Here is a 14,376-nt window from a genome sequence, read left to right as displayed (position 1 = left end):
CCTTATCCAGGCAGCCCCATACCTGGTTATGAATGCAAGCTTATCAAGGGAGGGCCCCATAAACAGAGCAGGCCTCTGCTGAGAACTGTGAGAAGGGCCATACACTGACAAGGTTGTGAGTCATTGTGCATCTTCACGTGGGTAGCAGGCAGTGGGTACCACCTATATTCCTTGACTTCGGACTTAGCCTCCGCCTGGTGCTTTACCAGCACTGGTCTCTCCATGACAGCCTGTGCAACACCAGCTACACTGCAGCCAGGTTCAAGCTATGGTCTGTGCATGGGCAAAAACGACTCCAGGAGTTCCTTGCAGACATGGGGTAAGTGACTGCTTTGGTCTCCTGCCCTGCACCTTGCCTACCTCCCCATGGAAAAAGCCCTCAGCTTTGTTGTTACTCACAAAATGTAACATGAAAATGTTGTAAAATGAAGCTGTTGCATGTTCCACCATTAGTTCTTCCCCTCTAGATCCCAGAATGTTCAGCATGTTCTAGGACATCCCTCAATGACTTGCATGATGACCCCATTACAGTCTTCTTTCCATACTGTTGGGGTGTTAACAGTCTCATTCATATGCCTTGGGCTTGTTCATTCCAGGCTTCCTCTAAAACAGGTGAAGCAGAAGTTTCAGTCCATGGACATCTCCTTGAAGGAAAATTTGCGGGAAATGATTGAAGAGTCTGCAAATAAATTTGGGTAAACATTTTTTTTCCTTGATTAAGCTTGTTTAAAGTTATGGCTTCTGTGGAAAAACAGAGAGGACCGTTTGTAACAAGTAAGAGAGAATCAGCATTTCTTAAATCTCATATTTAGTTATCTTCTTCATTCTGTCACTTGGTTCCCATTTTTTATATATTTTGTTATACGAAATGCATCTTTTGGTGGTTTGATTTCTTTTTCTTTCTTTATTTTTTTAATAATAAAGACTTTATTCTGACTGATTTAATTTCACAGATTTGAACTAATTTCAAATAAATACTGCTGAGTTCTGTCTAACTCCATGAAAATATTTCCTATGATAAACAAAACAGAATTCTTTTTGTTGTTGCTATTCTTATTGTTTGGTTTTTTGTTTTTTTTTTTTTTTTTTTTTTTTTGGTACCAGGGATTGAACCCTGAGGCTCTTAACCACTGAGCCACATCCCCAGCCCTTTTTTATATTTCATTAGACAGGGTCTTGCTGAGTTGCTCAGGGGCATTGCTAAGTTGCTAAGGCTGGGTTTGAACTTGCCATCTTCTAGCCTCCCGAGTTGCTGGGATTACAAGTGTACGCCACTGCAACCAGCAACAGAATTTTTTACTACCAAAAATAAAGCTAGGGCTTTTGCTTTAGCCATACTTCTGAAATAATGCAAAAATAACCCTAAGAATGTACAAATGAGTATGATCTGAATCTGACCATTCCTGAAGTGTTCAATTCTCTTTGGGTTAAAAAATATATCTTCTGGACCTGGGGATGTGGCTCAAGTGGTAGTGCGCTCGTCTGGCATGCGTGCGGCCCGGGTTCGATCCTCAGCACCACATACAAACAAAGATGTTGTGTCCACCGAAAACTAAAAAATAAATATTAAATATATATATCTCTTCTTAAAGTGCCCATGAGGTTTAGGAGCCTTAAATTCTGAGGCTGTGGTACAGATCTGTGAGATTAATCAGATCCTTCTTCACTAGAAATAGGAAACAGGCCACTAGAGCCATGTCCAGGTGAGCTTTTTTTGCCAAACCAGGTCCTGAGTACCATTGAAACCTTTGTGTCTGAGTCCTCGAGCCCCAGCCAGCTCCCAGCACATATGCTAGGGCATTAGAAATGACCCTGTCTGTACCATTGGCCCAACAGCTACTTATTGCTTTGCCCTAGGTAGCCAAACAGCTGTGGATGAGGTACTCACCTGCTCTGTGCTGCAAGGCTGGCATGTCTGGATATTCTGACCCACCTCATCCTCTGAGCAGAGTGGTCATGATAAGAACAATAATAAGGACTTTTGAGAGATATCAGGTCTTCTGCTAGTCTGGCTGTGAGAGCTTGGCTACCACTTGTGGGTGACAGCCACATTGCTTCCTCCCTTGACAGGATGAAGGACATGCGTGTGCAGACTTTCAGCATCCATTTTGGGTTCAAGCATAAGTTCCTTGCCAGTGATGTGGTCTTTGCCACCATGTCTCTGATGGAGAGCCCTGAAAAGGACAGCTCAGGGACGGACCACTTCATCCAGGCTCTGGACAGTCTCTCCAGGTAGTAGATGTGACCAGAGGCTCCTGTTGCCTTGTGGGATGTCTCCAGTTAGTCCTCAAGTTCCAACTATACAGGGATGCCTATAAGGTCCCCCTACAAGGGATCCCACGGGCAAAAGAGAGACTTTGTCCTGCAGAAACTTCAAGTGTGAGTTGGAATCACAATCAATGGAGTGGGGTGCCACAATCATGCTGCCTACACAGTTTTTTTATCACTTTATAAATCCTTTTCTTTTTTTCTTTTTGAATTTAACTTTTTTCATCTTCTTTATCTATTAAGACATTGCTGTATTTATTCGTTTTGTGTTTCTTCTTGAATAAGTCTTCATTTATCATTTGTTATTCTTTTATTTCTAATCCTCACTTCTGAGATGACCTCTATTAGTTTTCCATGTCTTCTAGCATCCTATGAAACAGAACATGCCAGTTTTGATCTGTTTTTAAGGCATGTCTTTCTAGTATACTTTCACTGTCCAGAGGGATGTTATTCTGCCACTTATTCTTTTATTTATTTATTTATTTTCTCTTGTATTGACTTTGAGGGTTTTGATCTCTGTTTGCAAATTTCATTCCCCTAACTTTTTAGGAAGAGGCATGATTTAGATAGCTTTTCTAACTTCAGAGAGCTGATTTTGTGCAATGGTAAAAAATAGGGGGTCCTGCTTTCTGGGATTTCCTGGGTCTTCTCACTAACATACTTTTTTTAAACATAGTATTATTGAGATATAATTCATGTACCAAACAATTCACCCATTTAAAGTATATGGTGTATCTAAAAATAATAATAAAAAGTGTATGATGTGACGACTTTTAGTATAAAGTAACATCCATAACCACTGTCTAATGTTAGACTATTTTCATTGTCCCCAAAAGAAATGTCACAGCACTTAGCTCTTACCTCCCAAATCTCCCATCCCTCCCAGGCATAAGCAATCACTTTCATAGATTTGTTATTCTGGTCATTTTGTATAAATGGAATTATACAATGCATAGTCCTTTGTCTCTGACTTCTTTCAGGGTTCATCCATGGTATAGCTTATATTGGTAATTCATGCCTTTAATTGTAGATAATATTTCAATGAATGGATATCGTTTACCAGTTCATTAGTTGATAGACATATGGTTTGTTTCCACCAGTTTTTGTGTAGTCATGTTTTCATTTCTCTTATTTAAATGTCTAAGGATGGAATTGCTAAATTACATGGTTATTCCAGGTTTAACCTCTTGAGAAATTTCCACAGTGGCTCTCTCTACCCTTTTACATTCCCAGCAACAGTATATGAGGGTTCTGATTTCCCCAACTTGTTATTGTCTGTGGTTTGGATTATAGCCATCCTAGTGAGCATGAAGAAGTATCTTACTTGATTTTTATTTGCATTTCCTTTATCGCTAATAATGTTGAACATCTTTTCATGTTGGTCTATCATGTTTGGAGATTTGTTTGTTAGAGTACTTTACCTATTTTTAAATTAGATATTTGTCTTTTTATTATTGAATTATGAAAGTTATTTTACCTGTACTAAATACAAGTCCTTTAGCAGGTATATAATTTGCAAATATTTTTTTTTATCCTGTGGGTTAACTTTTCACTTAATAGTGTCCTTTGAATCACAGGTTTTAAATTTTGATGATGTCTAGATTATCTGTTTTTTCCCTTTGTTTCTTATGCTTTTGGTGGCATAACTAAGAAACTATTGTCTAATAGAAGAATACAAAGATTTCACACTGTTTTAAAAATTTTGTGGTTTTAGCTCTTACATTAGATGTCTGATTTATTTGAGGTTATGTTTTGTGTTTGGTGTAATGAAAAGATCTAACTTAATTCCTTTGCATATGGGCATCCTTTTGTCCCAGCACTGTTTGTTGAAAAAAATGATTTGTTCTCCCTTTGAATTATTTTAACATCTGTGTGGAAAATCAACCAGTTCGCCATAAATGTGAGGATTTATTTCTAGATTCTCAGTTTGCTTCCAACATCCATGTCTATCCTAAAAAGTATCACATTTTGATTTGATTACTGTAGCTTTGTGGCAGAGTTTGAAACTGGAATATGTGAGTGTACCAATTTTCCTTTTTTGAGATTGTGTTGACTAGATTGGTAACTTGAATTTCCATATAAATATTTGGACAACCTTGCCAATTCTTGGAAAGAATATTTAATCTGTAGATCAATTTTGTGATTATTGCCATGATAGCAGAGTATGAACTTTATATGTTTAAAATTAAACTTATTCCTAAATATTTGGACTTCTTTTTCTTCATTTTTAGTTTACTTATTGTTACTATGTAGAAATACAACTTATTTTTGTACATTTTTAAGTTTTCATTTTGAGATAGGGTCTTCCTAAGGTGGCCTGGAATATTCCACATTGAAAATGACATTGAAAATTGTCATTCTTCCAAGCACCAGGCTCAGATTTTTCATTTTAGCCCTCTGGGGCCAGTGCTCAGAATAGCTGAATATGTACCTATTTTAAAAAGCTGTTAAGAGCAGTTATGAAATGCATATGGTAAGACGGTTCATGAGGGTAGTTGGTATAGAATTCTTAGATAGGGCATTGGACATTGTCTTTCTTTCATGTGCCAGACTTAGATTCTCAAGTGGTTTGATGTACTTTATATTCAGGAAGGGTATTGTGGAATCTTGGCTGACTTCTGAGTACCTGGCCTCCAGCTTTCTGGCCAGAAGGCATCACTTTATCTTGGTGGATTGGAAGTATCACACCACTTTGGGACTTCTGTCAGGCACAGCTTTGCTTGAGGGCCCTAAACAGAGGGTTCATTTCTTGTTCAGAAGGAAACTCTCCCTTTTAGGGAAGAAGAGTAAAAATCCATCTATTGGGCAGAAGGGTCTCCTGTCTTCCCCTCTAGCCCTTGCCCAAGCCTCCCCTCTGTCAAAGCCTTCCAGGTACCTTCCTCAGACCACCTTTTGTATGATCTTGAGTCTCCTAACTTCTGATGGCATCACCCTTTCTCACTTCCATTACCGTAGTTTATTCATTTTTTCCTTCCTTTTATGTGAAGAGGAACTCAGCAGGCAAAAAGGGCAAACTTTTAATCATAAAGCCCTTCTTGAGCCAGGAATCCAAGCAGTCTATTTGTGACTTGATATTTTACCAATAGGCAATACCCAAAGCAGTGTTTGCCCTATTTCAGGAGTAACCTGGACAAATTGTATCTTGGCTTGGAACTCGCCAAGAAGCAGCTAAGAGCCACCCAGCAGACCATCGCCAGCTGTCTCTGCACCAATCTTGTCATCTCTCAGGGGCCTTTCCTCTACTGCTCCCTTATGGAGGTTAGTCTTTCCTCAATGCATAGGTACTGGGCCATGCCTACTGATGGCCTCCAATGACTATCTCTCTCTCCCTCCCAGGGCACTCCAGATGTCATGTTATTCTCCAAGCCAGCATCTCTGAGCCTGCTCAGCAAACACCTGCTCAAGTCCTTTGTGTGTTCGGTAAGAATCTAGGCACATGGGGCCATGGGTGCAGGCATGCAGATGCTTGGTAAGCACTCTGGACTAGGTGTTAGATGGTGGCTAAGGTTACCTGTGGCTGTTCAGCAGCTGTGGGAGCTGGACTTGTCCCTTTTTCTGAGCTGTTTTTTTTCAGCTGACCTCTAAAAACCTTCCAGTTTCCACAAGCTCTAATTTCATCACTCATTGTTCATGTGGATGAATAGAGGAGCCCACACAGAGCAGTGGGGCAGGTCAGAAAATCATGGAATTGGTTGTAACACAGATTTGCTTTCCATTGTAAGTTTGTCTTCTCGGCTAACTTTCTGCATGTGAATTTGTCTTCTTTTGGCCTAACTTTGCTTTGATTTGGAACACATACCTAACTTGGGTGATATTTAGGCAGAGATCCTTAAACAGCTAACATCAGGCTATCAGGCTCTTCCCAGGCATAATTGTAAAAAGGATGGTCCCAACACATTTCAGTAATCAAACTCTTACTCTGCTTCAGGATGAGGGTTTACTCTGGGAGATATTCTAAACAAAATGTGTAATAGGAAGTTAAAATTCGCTCATGCCACTAAAATAACCTACAGAATAATTATATGAATGTTGGCTAGCCTTCAGTATCGATGGGTTCTGCCTCCTTGGATTCAACCAACCTTAGATCAAAAATATTTTGAAAGGGATGTATTTCCGTGGTAGAGCACTTGCCTAACCATGGATGAGGCCATGATTTGAAGCCATGGATGAGGCCCTGGATTTGACCCCTATCACTACAGAAAAACAAACAGAATGTGCAATGTATGTATGTATAATTTTTTGTTATTGTTTGGAAAAAAATTTCAGAATTTCAAAGATCAAAATTCATTCTTCACTGAGTACTATGCTGGATCCATGTAAGTGAAGTGATATGCATTATTTTATAAGCAGTCTGTAGAGATCTTTAAATACATAAGAAGACATGCATAGATTCTAAGCAAATACTGAACCATTTTATATAAGAGACTTGAGATCCTTGGGTTTTGGTATCCATGGAGGGCTCTGAAACCAATCCCCTGACTGAAATGACTATATGTCAAAAGGTGAACTAGAAGTAAAAAATGAGCTTTGAAATCCTCTAGGCTTGATTCAGATCTCAGTCTCCTTCATTTGTCAGTTGTGTGATGTGAAACGAATTATCGGATCTCTGAGCCTCTGTTTCCTCATCTGTAAAACAGTGAACAAATATGTACTTTACAGGATTCATTCAGTTATCAGACATTGATTGAATAACCATTAGGCCCTATTTTCATAGAGTGGCCAACTGTCCCCATTCACATCCTCAGACTCCCCTTGATCCTGCACAAACCAGGGCAGTCGGTTACCTTGGTTGAAAGATAGGGTTGCTGTGGAAATGGCACTGAGATGACACTCAGAGTCTCTGTTCTGGGGGAATGCTAGTGTAGCAAGGGGACACAAGAGGAGTGAGGATGTTTTTGCCCCTGGTGATGGCTTTTGCCCCTGGTGATGGCTGCCCCTCTGAGCAGTTTCAGGTAGAGGCCCATGCTACAGAGAGGAAGGAGCAGGATGAAGTGGGACTGTTGGACAAAGGGACATTCCTAGAGAAGGCAACAGGTGCAGCAGGACCTGAAGGAAGTGATGGGGCATATAGCAAGGGCAAAGCCCCTGTAAGGAACAAGCAAGGGGCTGGGGATGTGGCTCAGCGGTAGCGCGCTCGCCTGGCATGCGTGCGGCCCGGGTTCGATCCTCAGCACCACATACCAACAAAGATGTTGTGTCCGCCGAGAACTAAGAAGTAAAAATTAAAAATTCTCTAAAAAAAAAAAAAAAAAAAAAAAAAAGGAACAAGCAAGGCACATGGGATTGGGATGGTGGATAACAGGAGGCTGGAGCCAAAACATCAGGTGGGGACTCTGGCATGTCCTCTGGTGACAGGAGAGTCCCTATAGTTTCTGAGGAGTAGTCTGACACTCTTGGTACTCCTGAACCCTGAATGATATACTCTGCTCTGTGGTATCAGTGGCACCCTTGGGCCCACTATGCCTTGCCCACACTGTGAAGAATGACCCTATCTTGGTGGGAAAGTAATCTTCAGGGCAGAACTATAAGGCTGGAGCTGGCTCTGAAACCAAACCTCTGAATGGAATGACTATGTCAAAAGATGAATTAGAGACAAAACTTGACTGAGGATGTCCTTATCTCTACAGACAAAGAATCGACGCTGCAAGCTTTTGCCCCTGGTGATGGCTGCCCCTCTGAGCATAGAGCAGGGCACAGTGACGGTAGTAGGCATCCCTCCAGAGACCGACGGTTCTGACCGAAAAAAGTGAGTGGCTTCCTCTTGTCTTGGGTTGGTGGAGTTGGGGAGCCTTGGAGGTCTTGTCATGTTGGCCCATCAGCCTCATTGAATCAAGTGACATTTATTATCTTCCTACATCGGTCACAGTGGGCATAGATGGAAAGGGTCCCGTTGCAAGAGGCCTTTTTTTCCTCCACAGCTTTTTTGGACGGGCCTTTGAGAAAGCAGCAGAAAGCACCAGCTCCCGGACACTGCACAACCATTTTGACCTCTCAGGTGAGTGTCTCTGCCTTTTGGCCACACTTCCATCTGTCCCTAGAAAGAGGCACATTGACATTGCCAAAGGTGCCTGGCCAACAGCCTTCCTCTCCTCTTGAAACTAGCCTCAGGCAAAGCAGCTCCCAGTTGCTCTAGGGAGTTGGGAGCCCAGCTTTAGACTTACATTCCTGCCCTGAAGATCATTTTCCCACCAAATCAGGATCATCTTCCACAGTGTGGGCAAGGAACAGCAGGGCCTGTTACCTCTTTGAATGCCCTGTCTTCAAATCTAGTGATATTCTGAGATATGCTGGGTTTTAGATTTCACCATAGGAATTTGGAGGAGCCCAAAATACTCCTTAGTACTTCTTTATATCCTAAGTCCTTTTTCTTATACCACCACCCCGTGTCCTTACAAGTCACTGTCCCAGGAGACCCAGTCTGTATTCAAATTCCCTGAACAGCCTCAGAACCTGCTTCCTTATGCCATAGCCATCATGGCTGTGGTGCTGTGTAGTTTCAGTCTATTCTATGTAGCATGTGTTGTGGGAAAGGTTGTCTCCAGATGGCTTGCAAGATATCCTACCTCCTTTTTATAGGGAAGATTTGGGATTGAAAGCTGCCTGGTTTCCCCTGAGGTTTGGACAGCTGGAGAGGGGTATGGGGAATGAAGTGTAGCTAGTACCTGCTTTCGTGGGCTGGGCATGGGACTTCTGGGGTAGTGGCCTACAGCATGAACTGCTCCCAAAACCAGACCAGCCCTGTTCCAGAGCTCAGTGTTGCTCTTTGATCAGGATCCATGTGTTTGGCTGAATCTGATGGACCTTCAAGATTCAGGCAGTTTGTATTGTATTCCCTTCTTACAGAAGAGGACACTAAATCTGAGGCATAGGCAGAGTAGAGCAGGAGGCTTAGGTCTCCCACAACCCACTCTGGGGGAAGGCACCTGTGCTGGATGGGGTGGAAAGGCCCGTCCCTTTTCAGGTCTGTATTACTCTGAGTTGATACATCTCCTATGTCTCCTCTATAACCTGTCATTGCTGATACCTAGCTGCCCAGAGGATCTTCCCCACGGGCCATGGCTCTGGCCTTTCCCTAGTGCAGCCAGCAGGTCTAAGGATCAAATAAAGTGAGATGGAGAAATGGAATCAAATAGTCTAGAATATTACAGGCCATGGAAGAGCCTATACAGTTTAGAATGTAGTAGAAGGCTCTTTAGGTCTAAGAGTGTCAGGAAGAGGGAGTTCACGTTTCTTGCCTTGTTTTTCTCACTCCTCCCTTCTCACAAGATGTTTTTCTTTCATTACTTAGTAATTGAGCTGAAGGCTGAGGATCGGAGCAAGTTCCTGGATGCCCTTGTCTCCCTGCTGTCCTGAGGTGAGCTGGGGGAAAGATTGGGGTCCTCAGGATGGCCTGGCTTCCTGCCTTATCACAGCCCTATCCTGAGTCCCAGCTTTGTCCTTCCTCAATGGAGTCTTTTACTTGGGTTTCAGATGGGTTTTTGAGAAGATTTGGGACCAATATATTTTTCCCAAGAATGCCTGTCCTTAGGCCGCCAGCAGGGCCACAATGGGGCATTTTTTAGGAACCTAATTTTATTAAATCCTGTTAATCTCTTCAGAAAGACCTGGCATTCACCCTCTGCTGACCACACCATGGGATTGGGCATTGCATGTGGGACACTTGGGACACACAAACTCTCTGGCTCTGCCCTCAGAGGCCACCTAGAGCCTCCTGCTCCCACAGCCTTCATGTCAGGCTCTGGGCTGGAGTCTAAAGAGCCAACTATCTGGGCTTTGGTGTACTCAATGTTTGAAAAAGCAAAGTTGTTGGCAGCTGCTCAGCTGCAAATTACAAAATGTCACGAGCCTTCACCAATGAATGGCTGTCCTAAGAGGCTCATTGTGAGCCACCAACAAGCCACTGTGACCCAAGATACCTCCCCAGCCAGGTTCTCCCTACTATCCCACATACCACCTCTTTCTTGAAGAGCCTTTTGGGAAGTGGGGATAGGCAACCTTTTCTGTGTGACCATTTGTCATCCCAGAGCCTCTACAGTGAATACTCTTGCTAGCCCTAGGCTGGAGTCTATTGCTGTGGCAGATGACCCTGCCAAGGCTCTGATATAGAGGGTCTCCTGAGACAAGTAGTCCTCTCTGTTCCCCCTATCCATGGTGAGCTGAAAAACACAGGGGACAGAGACCAGAATAGTATAGGGGGTCTCGGGGACCCTGTAGTCCATCCCTCCGAGGGGCTTAAATGTACAGGACCATACTGGGGGAAAGGTTCTGGGTTCTCAGTGAGGTCTGTGTTATCTATCAGCAGTGACCTTGAGCCTGAGTGTATTTGGCTGATACCCTTAGACAGTGAGTTGGGAGCATGAGTACCCAGCTCTTTAGTTGGGAGCAGAGGTGTAAGGTTACATGTGGGAGCTCTCAGGCAGTGGACCTGCATTGGAGGCAGACCTCTTCCTTGCAATCTGATATCAATCCTGCTGTGTGCATCCTGCTGGCCAGGCGGGGGTAAGGTGCCTAATGGGAGGTGGGAAAATGCTGCATGCTGAGGGATAAAGGGGGCAAGGGATGGGGAACTGGCCAGGCAAAGTAAGGAGAGAAGCCTCAGTAAGGTGCCATGGGGCCACCCTAGAAAGATAAACAGCTAAGTGGGGTCTTCCAAGAAAGAAAGTGCTGGGGGCCCCCGAGGGCATTAGGGGCTCTCATGTGGACAGCTCAAATTCCAGCAGAGAATGATGGTACCTTGGTGGATCTGGGGTGGCCTTCTATCCTGGGGATACCTGCCCCTCACCCCTGGGGGTTGAGGCTGCTCAAAAGCAGCAGCCCGGCAAGCCAGAGGGAAGGCCTGGGAGGTTTGTTACATTTGATATATCAGACTTGTTTGAAACCTTTTTTTCCTTTTCTTTTCCAGAATTTGATTTTCTTCAGAAATGACCTCCTTCTCCTTATTTATATTTAATTGGCTTTTATTTAGATTTTAAGTTATGAGTATAGTTTGAGATGCAGGGATAGTGGCTTTTAATGGAATAAAATACTTATTTTAAGTTCTGTTCCCCATTAATGCTCTGTTCTTGGGGCCAGCACTTGGGTGTACCCTGAACCTTCCTTTCCTTGGGTCCATGGGAGGCTTGGTCCTTTGTCCTCAGCATCCTCCATGCCAGGAAGCACAGAGATGTGCCTCCCGCTCCTCCACACCCTAAGGACCCTATCCTCTAGACCTCTCAATGGTAGTAGGAAGCTGGGCCCTATAGCACCAGAGTCTTGGATTTCCTCATGATACCTGTACCAACCACTGTCCAGCAAGATCAAATGGGACCTGGTTCTACCTGTCTACCACTTCCTTCTATCTGGCTGGCCTTGTCAACATTGTAAGTCTGTGTGGGTTTTGTCAGTCCACTGGTGTGGTTGAGTTGGTCACTCAGCTACCTCAGTCTCGGGCAGGTAGAAACATGGAGTCAATACACAGACACCAGGAGCTGGTAAGCTGGTGAGAGAGCAGGCAGGTGGCAACCTCAGCTGATGTTCAGCAGCTCACTTAGTGTGGAAGTGATTGCAATTGATATAGAATGCATCTTCCAATCATACATAAGCAAGCAGGTTATACAAAATGATGAAGCTCTAAATATTGCTATGTGATGGAAAGCAGTCTGGAAGGATCTTTGTTCCTAGGGGAGGAGCCGTTATGAGTCAGGGGTTTCATGCCCTGAAGCATCTGACTCTAGGTTTCCTGGCCTGGTAGCTTCGCAATGCTGACCTCAAGCACTGAGGATGTAGTTTCACTGATGGCTTGCTAGAGCAGAGTGCCCCATCCTGCAGGTGTTCTTATCAGGCCTGTATGAGCGTAAGTTTTCCTAGCACTCTGAGTTGCTCATAGCTGGTAGCTGCAAACTAAAAGTTATTCCAACAAGTCTGCCCTCTTGACCACGCTCTAATACACACACTGGCCCTTGCCTCATCATTCAGTATCTGTCCAGGTATCCTGATCTCTGCTGACAAGCAGTGGGCATACCATTCTGCAGAAAAGGAAAATAGCAAGGGGAAGGCTTCAGGCCAGGAAGGATCTGACTGGTTGAGCATGTCATAAGTAGAGACTATCCCCAAGGCCCAGCTGTAGGCATCAGCCACATCCTGGACACAGAAGATCCAAACTGAATGGGAATTCAGCATCTTCCACAACTTTCAGGGCAGCAAGGACTTCCTAGTTAGGGAAGTCCTGGGGTTAGTTCTTCCACCCTTCCCAGATGTCTCCTGAGCACCAGAGGAGAGGGTGGTTCCTTCCCTTCCTATTGAAGAGAGTTGTTAACACAAATCTGTGGCCACTGCCGGGGGTTATGGGTGCTGGGGAAACAGGCAGGCTGGCGGGAAATATTCACCGTGAGGCATTTGGGCTGCTGGGGGTGGGGTATTTAGCATTTGACAGTCCTTAGGCAGGTTGTACATCAGTGGGGAAAAGCCTGCAAAGAGTGGTTTGGCAATGAGGACACAGGTAGGTGGGGTGCCCTTGAAAAGGGCAGTGGGCACAGTGGGGTTAACTGGATTGGAGGCTAGCTCCTTTTCTCTGACTTCTAGTGGTACCATTGATCATGAGTTGGAGTTTACCCAGGCCTTTCCTGGCTTGGATTAGGCAGGCTTGTCTCCCCAGGCCCTCAAGCTGCTCACCCTAGCCATTTGGAAAAGCTTAGAGGTTGTACAGCTGTCCTTCCATATTCTGTACTCTGGAAAAGGGTTTGTGTGGGATGAGCCACCTCAGGATAGCCTCAGGGCTCAGCTCTGGGCTGAACACCTTCTTGGACTCCCACACTACCAGGCCTCAGCTACCAGGTATAATCATCTAAGAACCTTTGCTTTGGCACCACCCAGGGTTGTGGCTCTAGTATCATATACTTATAAACTTAAGGTCTGTTTCTGGTCCCTGCTACCCAGGCCCTGCTGAGGACCTCTGGGTAGTGGGGCCCTCACTGTAGCTTCCATTGATGAGGACTTAGGCCATCAGAAAGTTCAACCTCCCCAGAATTTCCACCTGCTGGCTCCCCTGTGACTTACTGGAATTTACTCTGAGCACTTCTGAGCCCACATCCTTAGGGCTCTTTCTCCTCCCTAGGATGGGGAACCTGGCCAGGCTTGGGAGGCTCCTCACTATTATTGGACATGACCCAAGCATTTCTGGGTAGAGCTCTAGAGGCTAGGTTGGGGGCAGATGCCAAGCCTTCCTGCTGGCTGGGCCTGAAGCACCTTGCTCTCCCCTCCCCCACTGCTTTATTCATCTCCTGGTCTTTCGGTAGAAAGTAAAAGTGCACAAATTCAAAGTGCCTAAAACAGGGTTAGAAACTATGATTTCTCCAACTAAAATAGATCGCTCTGCCCTGCCCTTCTGGAACAGCTCCCACCAACACAAAAGGTAGGAAGGGCCACACAGTGTGTATCAGATTAGGCTGGCTGCCAGGCAGCAGGGTAGGCAGAGACCCTACACAGAGCCATGCTGTGACTAGCAGAGGAGCCAGGACAAGGGGCTGGAGCAGAGCCGAGGTAGTCTGGGCAACAGGCCTCTTCTCCCCATGGCAACACTGTTGTCCCTCCAGCAAACCTTGCTAGAACGAACACATCCTGGATTCACTCCTTCCCACCCTGCTGTTGGAAAGGGCCTGATTGGCTTTGTGCAGATGTCTGGCTGCTTGATGTTACTCAGAGCTAGGCAAGCCATGGAAGGGCAGGTGGAAAACCTCATTTTGGTTCATAGGGGGATTGTGTCTTTTCTGGGGGAAGCAACCAGGCTGCCCACCCTCGGTACTTCCCACATTTCAAGTCCCCACTTCCCAGTCTTTTGCTGGGTATTTCAGCCTGATCCTCTACTAGGGTCTGCCTCCATCCCTCCCAGCGGTGACCTCATGACAGCCTGGGGCTCTTCCCATCTTCCTAGGTTGTGGTGATCTAGGTTGTTTGTCTCCTACCTGGTGGGAGGACGATGAGGTGGCAGGAAGGACTAGGGAAAAGATCATGGAGCCCTAGGGAGCAGCCCTGAGAGGTCCTCATAGGAGACTTCAGAGATGAGTCTGCGGATGGGTGGGTGAATGGAGGTGCTGGGCACAGGGATAACTAAACAGAGGACAGTACGCAGGC

General features: G+C 44.9%; 1 protein-coding gene across 2 annotated transcripts in view; it reads left to right on the top strand.

Moving 5' to 3' along the window:
- The window catches only part of Cdc45 (cell division cycle 45), a 32,291-nt gene extending 20,988 nt beyond the window's left edge, over positions 1-11,303 (top strand). The window contains exons 11-19 of one of the 2 annotated variants that reach the window (XM_005334531.4): positions 188-319; positions 597-695; positions 2,071-2,232; positions 5,388-5,526; positions 5,605-5,688; positions 7,896-8,014; positions 8,187-8,263; positions 9,557-9,622; positions 11,171-11,303. In XM_005334531.4, coding sequence (XP_005334588.1) covers positions 188-319; positions 597-695; positions 2,071-2,232; positions 5,388-5,526; positions 5,605-5,688; positions 7,896-8,014; positions 8,187-8,263; positions 9,557-9,621 — 877 coding nt within the window. In that variant the 3' untranslated portion in view covers position 9,622; positions 11,171-11,303. The remainder of the gene's footprint in view (positions 1-187; positions 320-596; positions 696-2,070; positions 2,233-5,387; positions 5,527-5,604; positions 5,689-7,895; positions 8,015-8,186; positions 8,264-9,556; positions 9,623-11,170) is intronic. The other variant, XM_021732696.3, reaches the window with a different exon arrangement.
- The last annotated feature ends 3,073 nt before the right edge of the window (positions 11,304-14,376 follow it).

Source organism: Ictidomys tridecemlineatus, chromosome 2 (assembly GCF_052094955.1).
Source record: "Ictidomys tridecemlineatus isolate mIctTri1 chromosome 2, mIctTri1.hap1, whole genome shotgun sequence".
Taxonomy (NCBI): domain Eukaryota; kingdom Metazoa; phylum Chordata; class Mammalia; order Rodentia; family Sciuridae; genus Ictidomys; species Ictidomys tridecemlineatus.
Note: the sequence above shows the minus strand (reverse complement) of the source record. Positions and strands in the feature narration are given on the sequence as shown.